This window comes from Nerophis ophidion, linkage group LG20 (genome assembly GCF_033978795.1).
Source record: "Nerophis ophidion isolate RoL-2023_Sa linkage group LG20, RoL_Noph_v1.0, whole genome shotgun sequence".
In the NCBI taxonomy this organism is placed as follows: Eukaryota; Metazoa; Chordata; class Actinopteri; order Syngnathiformes; family Syngnathidae; genus Nerophis; species Nerophis ophidion.
In genome coordinates, this window is record NC_084630.1 from 28,255,024 (window position 1) to 28,273,754 (window position 18,731).

At 38.6% G+C, this 18,731-nt stretch overlaps 1 protein-coding gene across 2 annotated transcripts in view; it reads left to right on the plus strand.

The window, feature by feature from the left end:
* Positions 1-145: 145 nt before the first annotated feature.
* ldb1b (LIM-domain binding 1b) overlaps positions 146-18,731 on the plus strand; it is a 79,009-nt gene continuing 60,423 nt past the window's right edge. Inside the window, exon 1 of one of the 2 annotated variants that reach the window (XM_061880910.1) lies at positions 146-296. In XM_061880910.1, coding sequence (XP_061736894.1) covers positions 263-296 — 34 coding nt within the window. In that variant the 5' untranslated portion in view covers positions 146-262. The remainder of the gene's footprint in view (positions 297-18,731) is intronic. The other variant, XM_061880911.1, reaches the window with a different exon arrangement.

The following is an 18,731-nucleotide window of genomic DNA, read 5'->3' on the forward strand; positions in this document are numbered from 1 at the left end:
AGCTGACCACAGATGTTGGTAAGAGAGGTGGAATGGGATAGTGGTTATCAGAACCAAGGCAGACGTTCGTGCCGTTCAGTTTCCTGTTGACTAGTGAGTGGAAGCCCCCCCCCCCACTGCGCCACCACCACCACCACCACCTCCCCTCCATTGCCTCCGAGCTGATAGTCTGGACTGTGGAGATATGGGCAGAGGCATGAAGACGCACACTTAGAGTGAGCCGGAGCAGTAAAGCAGTCCCGGTGTGTTTACGGGTGACAAAATGGCCATGTCTGAACAGCTAGAGATGGAGGGAGGTAAGATGACCTTTTCGTTCTGGCCTCTCGCACAGCTGATTCAGCAACTTGTCACCTGGCAAAGAAATGTCGGCTCCGGACTGCTTTTGTTGCGGCTTTGTTGACGCTCCAATTAATAATCAGCTTGCTTTCCACTTGATTATTATGCTGTGATGAAATTAGACTCAACAGGTCTCACTTTTAGGTTCACTTGTAAGATCGGGGAAAATATCACTGAGCACACGTTAGAGCAGTGTTTTTCAACCACTGTGCCGTGAGATACAGTCTGGTGTGCCGTGGGAGATGAGCTAATTGCACCTATTTGTGTTTAAAAAAAATTCACATTTTAATAGGGACCCAAACAAGTTTTGCATTGAATATTGAACAAGCAAGGCTTATGTACAGTAACTTTATAGTGAAATGCAAAATCGAGTTTCAAATAATAATAATAATGAATAAAAAATATCAATGGCATATCAAATAAAATTTAAATACACATTTAATGCCTTTTTTCTATTTGCAGCCTTCTGAGGTAAATATCAAAATATACTGTAGCATCCCGAGAGATTTAGTGCTGCAAGGGGTTCTGGGTATTTGTTCTGTTGTGTTTATGTTATGTTACAGTGCAGATGTTCTCCCGAAATGTGTTTGTGATTCTTGTTTGGAGTGAGTTCACAGTGTGGCGCATATTTGTAACAGTGTTAAAGTTGCTTATACAGCCACCCTCAGTGTGACCTGTATTACTGTTGACCAAGTATGCATTGCAATCACTTATTTATGTGTGTGTAATAGCTGCATATATTATACAAGTAGGCCTGCACGCTTTTTGTGTGGAGGAAATGCGGATGTGACAACAGGTTGTTGAGAATGCTAAAGGCAGTGCTTTTAAGGCACGCCCTCAATATTGTTGTCCGGGTGGAAATCGGGAGAATTCTTGCCCGGGAGATTTTCGGGAGGGGCACTGAACTTCGGGAGGATTGGAAAGTGTGAGAAATTGCGGTGTTACAGCGGCACCGCTGCTGTGTAATAACGGCGGGCCAGTTGTAATGTTAATTTGATATTGCCTCAAGGGCCAAATTAAATTACACGGCGGGCCAAATTTTGTCCCGCGGGCCAAAGTTTGACACCCATGGTCTAGAGCTTGGCAGAGTAACCCTGTAATACTCTTCCATATCAGTAGGTGGCAGCCGGTAGCTATTTGCTTTGTAGATGTGGGAAACAGCGGGAGGCAGCGTGAAGGTAAAAAGGTGTCTATTGCTTAAACCAAAAATAAACAAAAGGTTAGTGCCCCTTGGAAAAGTCATTGAGGCTTAGGGAAGGCTATCCAGAACGAAACTATAAATGAACTGGCTACAAAGTAAACAAAAACAGAATGTTGGACGACAGCAAAGACTTACTGTGGAGCAAAGACTATGTACATCCGAACATGACATGACAATCAACAATGACCCCACAAAAAAGAATTATAACAACTGCAATATTCTTGATTTCGGAAATAAAGTAGATGCGGGAATTATCGCTCAAAGGACGACATGAAACGGCTACAGAAAAATACCAAAATAAGAGACAAATCCACCAAAATAGGAGCGCAAGACAAGAACTAAAACACTACACACAGGAAAACAGCAAAAAAGTCCAAATAAGTCAGAGCGTGATGTGACAGGTGGTGACAGTACACCTACTTTGAGACAAGAGCTGTAGTGATGCATGCTTGGATATGGTTTAAAGTCATACCCGGCAACGACTTTTTACTGTCAACAGAGTTTAGTTTTTGAATAATTTCTGCTGGCAGTGTGCCTCCGCATTTTTTCAACGCAAAAAATGTATCTCGGCTCAAAAAAAGGTTGAAGAACATTGCGTTGGAGGGTTTACTTCATAGCTGCATGCTCCCTTGAACTTAGTCTGTCAAATCATGATACCTTTAAAAGACCGCCTGTAACTTTGAAACCATATAAATGTATGAATTTCACATGATATCATTACACAATTTATTATTATTAGTGTTGCCTAATTTTTTGGGGAGATTAATTGTTGTGTACAGTAGGGAGTTGGTGGCACAGACAACAAGAGCGTAGTATTTAGCTCTAGATTTCTTTATATAAAGTTAAAGTACCAATGATTGCCACACACACACTGGATGTGGCGAAATTATTCTCTGCATTTGACCCATCACCCTTGATCACCCCCTGGGAGGTGAGGGGAGCAGTCAGCAGCAGCGGTGGCCGTGCCCGGGAATCATTTTTGGTGATTTATCCCCCAATTCCAATACTTAATGCTGAGTGCCAAGCAGGGAGGTAATGGGTCCCATTTTTATGTAGTTTGATAATTTTCCTCGACTTATGTACTAACATCATGTGCTTTATTTTGTACATATGTAGCATATCCTACAAAGATAGAGAGAATTATCTTTGTAGAATATTGCGACATCTAGTGGACACATTTAGAACAGTTGTTTCTTTTATTCAAAAATTTTAGGTACATTTTTCATACTTAGCAAACCCATCCTGAGGGCCGGATAAAACCTGTTCGCGGGACTGATCCGGCCCTCGGGCCATACATTTGTTACCCCTGGACTAAATCCTTAACAGTTAATGGATTGAGCTACTAATGAGTTGAAAATAAACCATGCTGAAAAGAGACCATTGGAAACATCAGCAGAAAACATGATGAAAACAAAAGTGAAGGCCTGCCACAGACTCATTGTTATATAAATAAGAATATATTAAACCAAGGGAAATGAAGTGTGACAAAATCCAAGAGAGTGTATAGTGTGTGAGACTATGTGTGGAGATTAGCTGTTGAGTGTTACCTGTAGTGTTGAGCGAGAGACAAGTCCAAAAGGGGCAGGGCAGGCTCATAGATCAGTGAGACAAGCAGGAAGTCGGGGAATATAGCGGGCCGTGTCCAAGCGGGAGGTCGCGATCCAAAAGCCAGTCTGGGAAGCAGAGAAACAAGGAATGACGAGACACACAGCTCGTCAATGCGGGAACGGAGGTCTGCAGTTGGAGCGACAAGGAGGACGCGAGACAATCGATAACACGACGGGAGAGAAAACACAGGAAGAGAGCAAGGTTTGCATAGAGCTTGATGATCGCTTACGGTACTCGAACAGTTCTGGCCCAGAACGCTGTTCTCCACAAGCTTAAGAAGCCCAGGTAAGTCACCAAAGACAGATGTACTGATTTTTTGCAGCTGATTGATTGCAGCTGCTTGTTGCCGCCGGAGTGACGCGTAGTGGGTAGAGCGGCCGTGCCAGAAACCTGAGGGTTGCAGGTTCGCTTCCCACTTATGGACATCAAAGTCGCTGCCGTTGTGTCCTTGGGCAGGACACTTCACCCTTTGCCCCCGGTGCCGCTTACACCGGTGAATGAATGATGGATGAATGATTGGTGGTGGTCGGAGGGGCCGTAGGCGCAAACTGGCAGCCACGCTTCCGTCAGTCTACCCCAGGGCAGCTGTGGCTACTGATGTAGCTTACCACCACCAGGTGTGAATGAATGATGGGTTCCCACTTCTCTGTGAGCGCTTTGAGTATCTAACAATAGAAAAGGGCGATATAAATCTAATCCATTATTATTATTATTATTATTATTATTATTAATTAGTAGATTACACAGTACAGTACATATTCCGTACAATTGACCACTAATGGGTAACACCTGAATAAGTTTTTCAACTTGTTTAAGTCGGAGTCCACGTTAATCAATTCATGGTAAAAATGTAACATTCCTATACCGGGTGTCGAACCCGGGCTGCCTGGGTGACAAACCAGGAATCCTAACTGCTAGACCAAATAGGAAGAATGAGATGAGTGCAAATTGGCATGTGGCCGGGCCGTGACATTAATCATCGTTTAGTACTTGCGTGCATAATTTATATCAGGAGTGTCAAACTCATTTTAGATCGGGGGCCACGTGGAGAAACATCTGCTCCCAAGTGGGCCGGACTGGTAAAACACACGGCACAATAACTTAAAAATAAAGACAACTTCAGATTGTTTTCTTTGTTTAAAAATAGAACAAGCACATTCTGAAAATGTACAAATCATAATGTTGGGGGTCTTTTACACTTTCATGTTGTGGTTTATAGTACACTCTTTATTTGTCGCTATTTATACGTACTGAATAAATTATGTGATAATGTTCATCAGTCAAGTCGTTGGTGTTAATTTTCAATCTATCAGGATAAAAAAAAAAATCAAAATCTAATTACATGATATTATTTATATAGTTTGTTCATTTTCCTTGACCGACATGTGGTTTATTTTTTTGACATAAAAACAGTTGTGATCAAAATTATTCAACCCCGACACAATTTTGGTGTTTTAGCAAGTTGCACATTTATTCCGTATTTTGTTTATAGTCATATCAAATAAAGATGTGTCAAATAGACATATGCAACTTAAATTGTAACACTGTATTTTACCAAATACCAAAAAAGGACATTTTTCTTAATATCTCATTGACAAAATTATTCAACCCCTTGTAGATCATAACTCTTAAGAACAGAATTTGAATAAGGTCTTTTCAATCAGGTGTTAAAAACACCTGTAGATTTGATTAGAACCATAACGAGCAACAATTAAACTGATTGAAAAAGACTGTGACGCTCAGCTTCTTGTAGATGGTCAATGGTGTATTTGCAACATGGTGAAGTCCAGGGAGTGGTCAAAGAAGTCAAGAGAGGAAGTAACTTCTCTTCATAAGAAAGGATATGGATATAAGAAAATAGGTAAGACATTACATATTCCAAGAGACACAGTTGGGAGCATAATTCGCAAGTTTAAAGCTAAAGGCACAGTGGAGACACTACCTGGGCGTGGTAGAAAGAGGATGCTGTGTGCGTACAGTGGTGAAAACCCCCCGGGTAACAGCTGAGGAACTACAACAGGACATTGCAGAGGGGGCAACGCAGGTTTCGTCCCAGACAATAAGGCGCGCACTACGAGATGAAGGCCTCCATGCCAGAACTCCCAGGCGCACCCCACTTCTGACTACCAGGCACAGGTAAATAGACTCCAGTATGCCAAAAATCATCTGGACAAACCCCAAAAGTTTTGGGAAACTGTTCTATGGAGTGATGAGACAAAACTGGAACTTTTTGGGCCTATGAATCAATGTTATGTCTGGAGGAAAAAAAATGAAGCTTACTAAGAGAAGAACACCTTGCCTAATGTTAAGCATGGTGGGGGGTCAATCATGCTCTGGGGCTGTTTCTCTGCCTCAGGTACCGGGAATCTCCAGAGCATTCAAGGCATTATGAATTTTATTTCCTACCAGGATATATTAGCTGCAAATGTCATGACGTCAGTGACGAAGCTGAGGCTTGGAAGACGTTGGACCTTCCAACAGGACAACGATCCCAAGCATACCTCCAAATCAACATCAGAGTGGTTGTAGAAGAAGGGCTGGAAGACTCTGGAGTGGCCTTCACAGTCCCCAGACCTAAATCCTACAGAAAACCTGTGGTGGGGCTTGAAGAAGGCAGTTGCAGCACGCAAGCCCAAGAATATGAATGAACTGGAGGCCTTTGCCCAAGAGGAATGAGCTAAAATACCTGTAGATGCTTGCAAGAAGCTTGTGTCCGCTTATGTATCACCTTTGAAGGATGTAATTACTGCCAAAGGGTGTTCTACTAAGTACTAAAGATGCATGTAACTAGGGGGTTGAATCATTTTGTCAATGAGATATTAAGAAAAATGTCCTTTTTTGGTATTTAGTAAAATACAGTGTTACAATTTAAGTTGCATTTGTCTATTTGACACATCTTTATTTGATATGACAATAAACAAAATAAATGTCCAACTTGCTAAAACACCAAAATTGTGTGGGGGTTGTATAATTTTGATCACAACTATATCATAATCAACAAAAATACAAATAATTACTATTGTGACATCTAGTGGACACATTTAGAACAGCAATTTCTTTCATTACAAATTTTCAGCTCAGTTTTATACTTAACAAACTCATCCCACATGCCGGATAAAACATGTTAACAGGCCTGATCCGGCACTCGGGCCGTACATTTGACACCCCTGATTTAAATGAACTTGACATGAATACCATTTTATTCTCAGAATGTCATAGAGAAGTTAAAGTTAAAGTACCAATGATTGTCACACACACACTAGGTGTGGTGAAATTTGTCCTCTGCATTTGACCCATCAGCTTGATCACCCCCTGGGAGGTGAGGGGAGCAGTGGGCAGCAGCTGTGCCGCGCCCGGGAATCATGTATGGTGATTTAACCCCCCATTCCAACCCTTGATGCTGAGTGCCAAGCAGGGAGGCAATGGGTCCCATTTTTATAGTCTTTGGTATGACTCGGCCGAGATTTGAACTCACAACCTACCGATCGCAGGGCGGACACTCCAACCACTAGGCAACTGAGCAGATAAACGTCATTTATTTGCTCAAAACTTGGTAAAAATTGTATCCAAAGTCCAGTCAGCGTTTGATTGATTGATTGCAACTTTTATTAGTAGATTGCACAGTACAGTACATATTCCGTACAATTGACCCCTAAATGGCAACACCCAAAAAAGTTTTTCAACTGGTTTAAGTCCACGTGGTAGTTCTTTGGTAGGGTGTATTTTGTAGTGAAACTTCACGCCAGTAGGAGTGTGCTCACTCACCTTTGCACAGACCTATGCATCGACTTGATTATTGACATCAGGTAAGCATCCGCGGGTAAGGTAAAGGACATTATGCAGTCAAATTAATTTGAATGATAAATTTGCGTATGTACATGATTAATGCGATAACTTTGTGTGAATAATCATATGAATTAACTTGGTATTTTTGACAGCCCTAATTTTTATCCTTTAATTTTGTGTTGTTTTAACAACAAATTTACCATATTTTCCGGACCATAGGGCGCACCGGATTATAAGGCTGACTGTCGATGAGCAGGTCTAGTCAAGTCTACTTTCATACAAAAGGCGCACCAGATTATAGGGCGCATTAGTGCAATAACAACACCGGAAATGTGTCCTGTGAAAAACCGTCCGACCGGAACGCTCTAATAACTAAAGTTCCTTGGGTGAATAATGTAAACTCACTACACTGGTATGTTTTAGCGCTTTATTGGCGAGTTTACTGACAAATATAAGTAATATCTTTACACTACTTTATATTAGAAACGGCAACGGTGGAGGATGAATGTCCCATAACAAGAAGATAGGGAAAAAGATGTTTATCGACTACGGCGTCGACACGGTCTACAAAGGCGGAATCATGCACATTTTCTTTACTTATGCAGATCCCAAATACAGATCAGCAGGTACCAGAAGGTAAGAAAAGTTGCTTCTGCATAATATTGCGAAACAAAATACCAGATAATATGTCTTACCTTATACACACACCATAATAATACTGGTATGTTGAAGCACAGTACAATCCATCAAGCGGTGCGGCTTCATAGCATACCAAAGTGGTACTAAACATTTTAATAGATTTTTAAGCGCTGTGTGTAATGTTCTATATTACCATGGACCCATACTTGCCAACCTTGAGACCTCCAAATTCAGGATATATGGGGGGTGGGGGGTTGAGGTGGAGGGAGGAGCGGGGTTGAGGTGGGCAGGGTTTGGTGGTAGCGGGGGAGGGGGGTTATATTGTAGCGGCCCAGAAGAGTTAGTGCTGCAAGGGATTCTGGGTATTTGTTCTGTTGTGTTTATGTTGTGTTACGGTGCAGATTGTCTCCCAAAATGTGTTTGTCATTCTTTTTTGGTGTGGGTTCACAATGTGGCGCACATTTGTAACAGTGTTAAAGTTGTTTATACGGCCACCCTCAGTGTGACCTGTATGGATGTTGACCAAGTATGCTTTGTATTCCCTTATGTGTGTCTAATAGTCACATATATAATGTGACTGGGCCGGCACGCTGTTTGTATGGAGGATAAGCGGACGCTAAGGGCAGTGCCTTAAAGGCAGGGCCTTAAAGCGGGAAAATTGTTAGAAAATCGGGAGAATGGTTGCCCAGGGAGGATTTCGGGAGGGACACTGAAATTCGGGAGTCTCCAGGGAAAATCGGAAGGTTTGGCAAGTATGCATGGAAGATATACAATTTTGGTGTTGTTTACTTGAGTCATATTGCAAACTCCACGTATCTCTTATGTGGGACTGCCATCATATTGCAGTCTACACATTTCTTTCGTGTGTGTGACTGCCATCTACTGGTCAAACTTATCATTTCCCCATGTATTAAATTAATTAGCTTCGAGGTTGGTCAGCACAACCAAAATTATTCCGCACATTAGGCACACCGGGTTATAAGGCGACTGTGGACTTTTGAAAAAATTGATAGGATTTTAAGTGCGCCTTACAGTGCAAAAAATACAGTACTTAAAATCCCGAAAATGATACGTTACAGTAATCGAGACGGGACGTAACGATAAAATGGGACGAATTTTAGCAACATGACAGGGATGAAAGAAGAATGTTTTAGTAACACTCTTAATGTGTCACTCAAATGAGAGAGTTAGGTGGAGGGTAATACCCAGATTCTTTACCGAGTCGCTTTGTGTAATTGTTTGGTTGTCTAATGTTAAGGTGGTTTTATTAAATAAGTGTGGATGGAAGCCGAACAAAACATACTGGATCACCATCTGGCTTCTTAAAGGAGACTCTACTATTTGAAGATAGGGTCTAGCAGAGGTCTGTGCTCTCTGAGTGCTCTTCTAGTATTCTTTCAGTTTTAAATGTCTCTCAGCTGCCGTAGCTCTCTTTACAAGGATGGCAGCGACAAGCACCTGCCAGCTCACATGCTCACATGGAGCCATAGCACTGTGCGCCTCACCGTATGACATTTCTCTGCAGTTTTATCGTCTGATTAGCTTGAATAATGATGTCATACTTACATCAAAGGCATTACACCTGCTGCATAATAAACGTCTCTGCAAACATATTAGCAACATGCCGACAAACAGCAAAGCATTCAACGCTATTTATGAAGGATTGTGCACTGTACAAACATACATATACACATACTGTACATATACATTCACTGTACAAACATACATATACACATACTGTACATATACATTCACTGTACAAACATACATATACACATACTGTACATATACATTCACTGTACAAACATACACATACTGTACATATACATTTACTGTACAAACATTCATATACACATACTGTACATATGCATTCACTGCACAAACATACATATACACATACTGTACATATACATTCACTGTACAAACATACATATACACATACTGTACATATACATTCACTGTACAAACATACATATACACATACTGTACATATGCATTCACTGTACAAACATATACACATACATGTAAATATACATTCACTGTACATACATATACACATACATGTAAATATACATTCACTGTACAAACATACATATACACATACTGTACATATACATTTACTGTACAAACACATATACACATACATATACACATACTGTACATATGCATTCACTGCACAAACATACATATACACAAACTGTACATGTACATTCACTGTACAAACAAACATATACACACATTGCACATATACATTCATTGTACAAACAATCATATACACAAACATATACACATACTGTACATATGCATTCACTGTACAAACATATACACATACATGTAAATATACATTCACTGTACATACATATACACATACATGTAAATATACATTCACTGTCCAAACATACATATACACATACTGTACATATGCATTCACTGTACAAACATACATATACACATACTGTACATATGCATTCACTGTACAAACATACATACTGTACATATACATTCACTGTACATACATATACAAATACATGTAAATATACATTCACTGTACAAACATACATATACACATACTGTACATATACATTTACTGTACAAACACATATACACATACATATACACATATTGTACATATGCATTCACTGCACAAACATACATATACACAAACTGTACATGTAAATTCACTGTACAAACATACATATACACACATTGCACATATACATTCATTGTACAAACAATCATATACACAAACATATACACATACTGTACATATGCATTCACTGTACAAACATATACACATACATGTAAATATACATTCACTGTGCATACATATACACATACATGTAAATATACATTCACTGTACAAACATACATATACACATACTGTACATATACATTCACTGTACAAACATACATATACACATACTGTACATATACATTCACTGTACAAACATGCACATACTGTACATATACATTTACTGTACAAACATACATATACACATACTGTACATATGCATTCACTGTACAAACATACATATACACATACATATACACATACTGTAGATATGCATTCACTGCACAAACATACATATACACATACTGTACATATACATTCACTGTACAAACATACATATACACATATTGTACATATACATTCATTGTACAAACATTCATATACACAAACATATACACATACTGTACATATGCATTCACTGTACAAACATACATATACACATACTGTACATATACATTCACTGTACAAACATGCACATACTGTACATATACATTTACTGTACAAACATACATATACACATACTGTACATATTCACTGTACATACATATACACATATGTGTAAATATACATTCACTGTACAACCATACATATACACATACTGTACATATAGATTCACTGTCCAAACATACATATTCACATTCTGTACATATACATTCACTGTACAAACATACATATACACATACTGTACATATACATTCACCGTACAAACATACATATACACATATTGTTCATATACATTCATTGTACAAACATTCATATACACAAACATATACACATACTGTACATATGCATTCACTGTACAAACATACATATTCACATTCTGTACATATACATTCACTGTACAAACATACATATACACATACTGTACATATGCATTCACTGTACAAACATACATATTCACATTCTGTACATATACATTCACTGTACAAACATGCACATACTGTACATATACATTTACTGTACAAACATACATATACACATACTGTACATATTCACTGTACATACATATACACATACGTGTAAATATACATTCACTGTACAACCATACATATACACATACTGTACATATAGATTCACTGTCCAAACATACATATACACATTCATCTACATACACATTCACTGTACGAACATACTTATACACATACTGTACTTGTACACATACTGTACATATACATTCACTGTACACACACACATATACACATTCTGTACATATACATCCACTGTACAAACTTACATATACAAATACTGTACATTTACATTCACTCTACAAACATACATATGCGCAAACATCTACATACACATTCACTGTACAAACATACATATACACATGTACATATATACATACTGTACAAATACATTCACTGTAGAAACATAAATATACACATACATGGTCATATACATTCACTGTACAAACATACATATACACATACTGTATATATGCAAGCACATATGCTTACATACAGTCATGCATATAATCACGTTTCATCATACATACATTAATGTTGTTGCCCTAGGGCAGGGGTCGGCAACCCAAAATGTTGAAAGAGCCTTATTGGACCAAAAATACAAAAACAAATCTGTCTGGAACCACAAAAAATAAAATCCATATTATATACAGATAGTGTGTCATGAGATATAAATTGAATTAAGAGGACTTGAATGAAACTAAATGAGATCAAATATAGCTACAAATGAGACATAATGATGCAATATGTACATATAGCTAGCCTAAAAGGCATGTTAGCATTGATTAGCTTGCAGTCATGCAGTGACCAAATATGTCTGATTAGCACTCCACACAAGTCGATAACATCAACAAAGCTCACCTTTGTGCATTCATGCACAACGTTAAAAGTTTGGTGGACAAAATGAGACGGAAAAAGAAGTGGCATAAAACACGTCCTAGAAAGTCGGAGAAAGTTATACAAACAAACTACGGTGAGTTCAAGTACCGTCAAAATTAGTAGGATAAAACGGCGTTCGCCAAATACTCAAATCAGTGAAGCATGTTTAATACAAACAGTGTGTTTTATAACAATTAGGGAGGTTTGTGTCATGTTTGTCCTCCTACAGAAACCATATTAAAACAAAAAATATGTTTTTTCCTTCTCATCTTTTTCCATTTTTTATACATTTTTGAAAAAGCTCCAGAGAGCCACTAGGGTGGCGCTAAAGAGCCGCGTGTTGCCGACCCCCGCCCTAGGGGAAACTGGATAACACATGGCACAGTGACAAAGCTTAACGTATTGTTACTATAACAATCTACAAGGTTAATATAGTTTGCTTCACTTGATTTCCCTCCATTGATCTGCTTTCTTTTGTATCTCGAGTTATTATTACATATATGTATTGTGGCATATACAACATTTGTATTGTTGATAGTAGAAGTGATTATTCTTCTTATTCATTATTAATAGTGCTATTTTTATTGATGAAATCATAGTAGTATAGACTAGATATGCTCCTGTACTTGGTATCATTACAGTGGATGTTAGGTGTGGATCCACCAATGGCGTTTATTTACATTGTGACGCAGGTGAGCTACGGTGTGTAGTAAAGCATGTTTAGCTATTCCTCGTCCTGCAGGGATGGACTTGTGAGGAACTTACTGTATTTGTCGCCATGAAGGCGAGGATTAGGGATTTAGAAGTAAGCTAAAACAACCCAAACTGGGGCTGGACGTTAGCCGCTAGCTAGCTAGCCGTGTCTTAAAGCACCTCTTCCTGAGGGCGTTTCAGTGTTATAACTTCACCTATATCATTACTTTTTAAGCCAAAATGCGTCCGTTCTCCCTTTTCTGTCTATATACTGTCTGTTTGTAAATACTCTGTAATTGTGACATGCCGAACATGCTCCTCTGCTCATAAAGCAGCAATGACACATGGGTGCGGGGGGTGGGGTTGGGCAAGGGGTGGACCAGTACTTTTCGCAGGCGGTATAGTACCGCATATAATGTATTTGTATCGCGGTACTATACTAATACTGCTATACCGCACAACCCTAGTTCATTCATAGATCTGATGCCTTCAGTGACAATCTATAATGTAAATAGTCATGAAAATAAAGAAAACGCCTTGAATGAGGAGAAGTTGTGTCCAAACTTTTGGCCTGTACTGTATGTATATTTTTAGAATATGCCACAGACCATGGCATATTCGGCGTGGCACAGTTGGGAGAGTGGCCTTGCCAGCGACCTGAGGGTTCTTGGTTCAATCTCCACCTTCTACCAACCTCGTCACGTCCGTTGTGTCCTTGAGCAAGACACATCACCCTTGCTCCTGATGGGTGGTGGTTAGGGCCTTGCATTGCAGCTCCCGGCATCAGTGTGTGAATGTGTGTGTGAACGGGTGAATGTGGAAATAGTGTCGAAGCGCTTTGAGTACCTTGAAGTAGGGATGGGCGATATGGCCTTTTTTTAATATCTCAATGTTTTTAGGCCATATAGTGATACACAATTTATATTTTGATATTTTGCCTTAGCCTTGAATGAACACTTGATACATATAATCACAGCAGTATGATGATTCTATGTGTTTACATTCAAACATTCTTCTTCATACTGCATTAATATATGCTCATTTTAAACTTTCATGCAGAGAAGGAAATCACAACTAAGTCAATTGACCAAAACTGTATTTATTAAACATTTATTAAGCAGTGGCACAAACATTCATGTCATTTCAAAACAGAAAGTGCAAGATTGTCAGAGACATTTTAAAATAAGTTATTCGTGCACTTTTTGTGCATGATGTCACTAAGATGACATATCAAAACAACACTAAATTAAAGTGCACTTTTTGTACGGAACGCCACTACAATAGTTTAAAACATATAAAGTGCACTTCTGTGCATGATGTCACACAAGATATTTCCATAACTGTCAAATAAAAATGAGCTGCATAATAGGAAATAGTGTTCGTCCTTTGCTATGTGGTAGGTCAATACGGACGTTATTAAATTTTATTTTTTTCATACGGTGTTGATCTGGAAATGTTTGCCTCTGCATTTTGATGGTGTGGGCATGTGGCACCAAATGGAGATGTTGACATGCGCAGAAATCAATCTTCATTCTCTTGCAGGTGACTTTTCAAATGGTGCTACATATTAGCAGTAATGCTACTTTTTGTAGAAATGCTTTTGCCCCACACTTGACAAATTACGGTTGTCTGTTTGACATATTCCCACTTGAAGCCAAACCACCGCCAGTCGATGGACCCTCTGCTGTTTTTCTTGGGAATTAATTCTTCCTTCATTTGTTACCAGATTGGCACCTTTTTTCTCTCATATTACCACTCCGTTAGCATCACAGCTACCTCTCTGCTCCGCGAGGGCGTATACGTATGTGACGTATGACGTGACAGTATGTGACTTATGTAAGAAGGTGCACTTGCTGTCTGTGAGAAGGAGAGACAAGAAAGAGTGGGAAGAGCCTGTAGTGTAATGCCCGCAGCTAAAAGCAACTGCGTGAGAACGTATACTCCAATATCAGGATATAGTCATTTTCTATAATTAAGACAACCCAGCCCTAACTTGAAGGTAGAAAAGCGCTATACATGAATAACCCATTTACCGTTAACATTTAGCTGTGGGCCTCAAATGTCTCCAGAACAGCACTTTTGGACACCCTGTTGGGTTTGGCTGGTGCAGCTTCATCTCAGGTTTCTGCCCTATATCCAAGCAAGAAAACAAATTCAGCCATTTTTACTAAAGAAAATGTTAAACATCCTGCAGAAAATATATTCATAACATAGTTTAATTTTTGGAGTGTTAGACAGGCCGCCTCTCTTCCTGTTTTTAAATCGCTCTTTAAAACACACTTTTATTCCCTGTATTCCCTGGCCTTTAACACTCTGTGATCTTTATCCTGCTATGGCGTCCCATAATGCACCTGCTGTCAACCTGTTTCTATGTTTTATTTATTTATTTATTTATCGTGCTCTGTTTGTGTTGTGTTTTGTTTGCTCTTTTCTCTTGTGTTATCGTTTAACCAAGGGTTTTTCAACCTTTTTTAAGGCAAGGCACATTTTTGTCATGAAAAAAATCCAGAGGCACACCACCAGCAGAAAACGTTAAAAAAATGTACTTTGTGTTAGCAAGCAAGGCTATCTACATTGTTGCCATCCTTCTTTGTGTGGACATTGTTGATTGTTGTGTCACGTACGGATGTACTTTGTGGACGCCGTAAGTTTTTGCTGTCGTCCAGCATTCTGTCTCTGTTTACTTTGTAGCCAGTTCAGTATGACTTTTGTTTTGCGAAGCCTTTTCCTTTCCCTTTCGTTCATTTTGGGTTTAAGCATTACATACCTTTTTTACCTGCACACTGCCTCCCACTGTGGTCTGCATATCGGGATTGATTGATTTATTGAGACTTTTATTAGTAGATTGCACAGTTTTGTACATATTCCGTACAATTGACCAATTAATGGTAACACCCGAATAAGTTTTTCAATTTGGTAAGTCGGGGTCCACGTTCACAAAAAAAACATCCTTGTCTCACCCGACACATTCCAACTTTTACAAAGCAATGCTGCCACCTACTGACATGGAGTATTACGTGGTTACCCTGCCGAATTTTACACGGCACAGACACTAGGCAACGGCACATTATTGGCAGATTATAAGTATTGATTTGTAAAAAATATTTTTGGCATAAATCAGGTGAAGTTGAATAATTTCCCATGGCACACCAGACAATATCTCACGGCACACTAGTGTGCCGCGGCACAGTGATTGAAAAACACTGGTTTAACCTGCCTATTGCAGCACTTTGGCTACACCTGAGGTAAATTTTAAATGTGCTTTATAAATAAAGTTGATTTGATTTGATTTGATATGATTATTTGATTGATATTCATAAGTATTTTAATTTTATTAGTTATTTAGGTTTTGTTTCACCTGTCTTTTCTATCCGCACATCACTCGTGTATACTAGTGTACACGGTTATTTCAATTAAAAGGGGTATTGGTAAAAAGAAAGTAGGCTGTATATTACCATAGATATAATATTCATATATATATATATATATATATGTATGTATATATATGAATATTACCATAGATTGGGATATATATATATATATATATATATATATATATATATATATATATATATATATATATATATATATATATATAAATATTACCATAGATCGGGATATATATATATATATATATATATATATGAATATTACCATAGATTGGGATATATATATATATATATATATATATATATATATGTATATATATATATATATATATATATATATATATATATATATATATATATATATATGTATATATATATATATATATATATATATATATGAATATTACCATAGATTGGGGCGGTATAGCTCGGTTGGTAGGGTGGCCGTGCCATCAACTTGAGGGTTCCTGGTTCGATCCCCACTTCCGCCATCCTCGTCACTGCCCACCTTTATCCCAGGGCCACCCACACTAGTTTAAATGTAACTCAGATATTGGGTTTCATTATGTAAAAGAGCTTTGAGTCACTATAGAAAAGCGCTATATACAAACCCTGTTTCCATATGAGTTGGGAAATTGAGTTAGATGTAAATATAAAGGGAATACAATGATTTGCAAATCATTTTCAACCCTTATTCAGTTGAATATGCTACAAAGACAACATATTTGATGTTCAAACTCATAAACTTAATTTTTTTTTTGCAAATAATACTTAACTTAGAATTTCATGGCTGCAACACATGCCAAAGTAGTTGGGAAAGGGCATGTTCACCACTGTGTTTCATCACCTTTTCTTTTATTAACACTCAAAAAATCTTTGGGAACTGAGGAGACACATTTTTGAAGCTTTTCAAGTGGAATTTTTTCCCATTCTTGTTTTATGTACAGCTTACGTTGTTCAACAGTCCGGGGTCTCCGAATGTGGTATTTTACGCTTCATAATGCGCCACACATTTTCAACGGGAGACAGGTCTGGACTACAGGCAAGCCAGTCTAGTACCCGCACTCTTTTACAGTGTTGTAACACGTGGCTTGGCATTGTCTTGCTGAAAAAAGAAAGGTCGTCCATGATAACGTTGCTTAGGTGGCAACATTTGTTGCTTCAAAACCTGTATGTACCTTTCAACATTAATGGTGCCTTCACAGATGTGTAAGTTACCCATGCCTTGGACACTAATGCACCCTTATACCATCACAGATGCTGTCTTTTGAACTTTGCACCTAGAACAGTCCTGATGGTTCTTTTCCTCTTTGGTCCGGAGGACACGACGTTCATCGTTTCCAAAAAACAATTTGGAATGTGGACTCGTCAGACCACAGAACACTTTCCCACTTTGCATCAGTCCATCTTAGATGAGCTCTGGCTCAGCGAAGCCGGCGGCGTTTCCGGGTGTTGTTGATAAATGGCTTTGGCTTTGCATAGTAGTTTTAACTTGCACTTACAGATGTAGCGACAAACTGTAGTTACTGACAGTGGTTTTCTGAAGTGTTCCTGAACCCATGTGGTGATATCCTTTACACACGGATGTCTCTTTTTGATGCAGTACCGCCTGAGGTAACGAAGGTCTGTTATATCATCGCTTACGTGCAGTGATTTCTCCAGATTCTCTGAACCTTTTGAGGGTATTACAGACCGTAGATGTTGAAATTCCCAAATTCCTTGCAATAGCCCGTTGAGAAATGTTGTTCTTAAACTGTTTGAAAATTTGCTCACGCATTTGTTCACAAAGTGGTGACCGTTTCCCAATCCTTGTTTGTGAATGACTGAGCATTTTACGAAAGCTGCTTTTATACCCAATCATGGCACTCACCTGTTCACAGTTAGCCTGCACACCTGTGGGATGTTCCATAAAAGTGTTTGATGAGCATTCCTCAACATTATCAGTATTTATTTCCACCAACTTTCCCAACTTCTTTGTCACGCGTTGCTGGCATCAAATTCTAAAGTTAATGACTATTTGCAAAAAAATAAAGTGTTTTTCAGTTTGAACATCAAATATGTTGTCTTTGTAGCATATTCAACTGAATATGGGTTGAAAATGATTGGCTAATCATTGTATTCCGTTTATATTTGCATCTAACACAATTTCCCAACTCATATGGAAACCGGGTTTGTACATATAATTCACTTCACAAATAGAATTCAGACGAACAGAACATTTTTACACTTTTGTTAAATCATTTTCATTTTGCCACCCAAGCCCGGAGTCATAACTTACGGTTTGTGCAATCAACAGCGCACGCTGTTGATTGCACAAACTGCTGTTGGTCACACTGTGGTGGCACAAATAAACACAGACAATCCCCGGTCTGCAAAAGTCCTCGGCAGTAAACTAGACTTTATCCAATAGGGGCTATTCTGGTATACATGTGCAGGACTGTAAA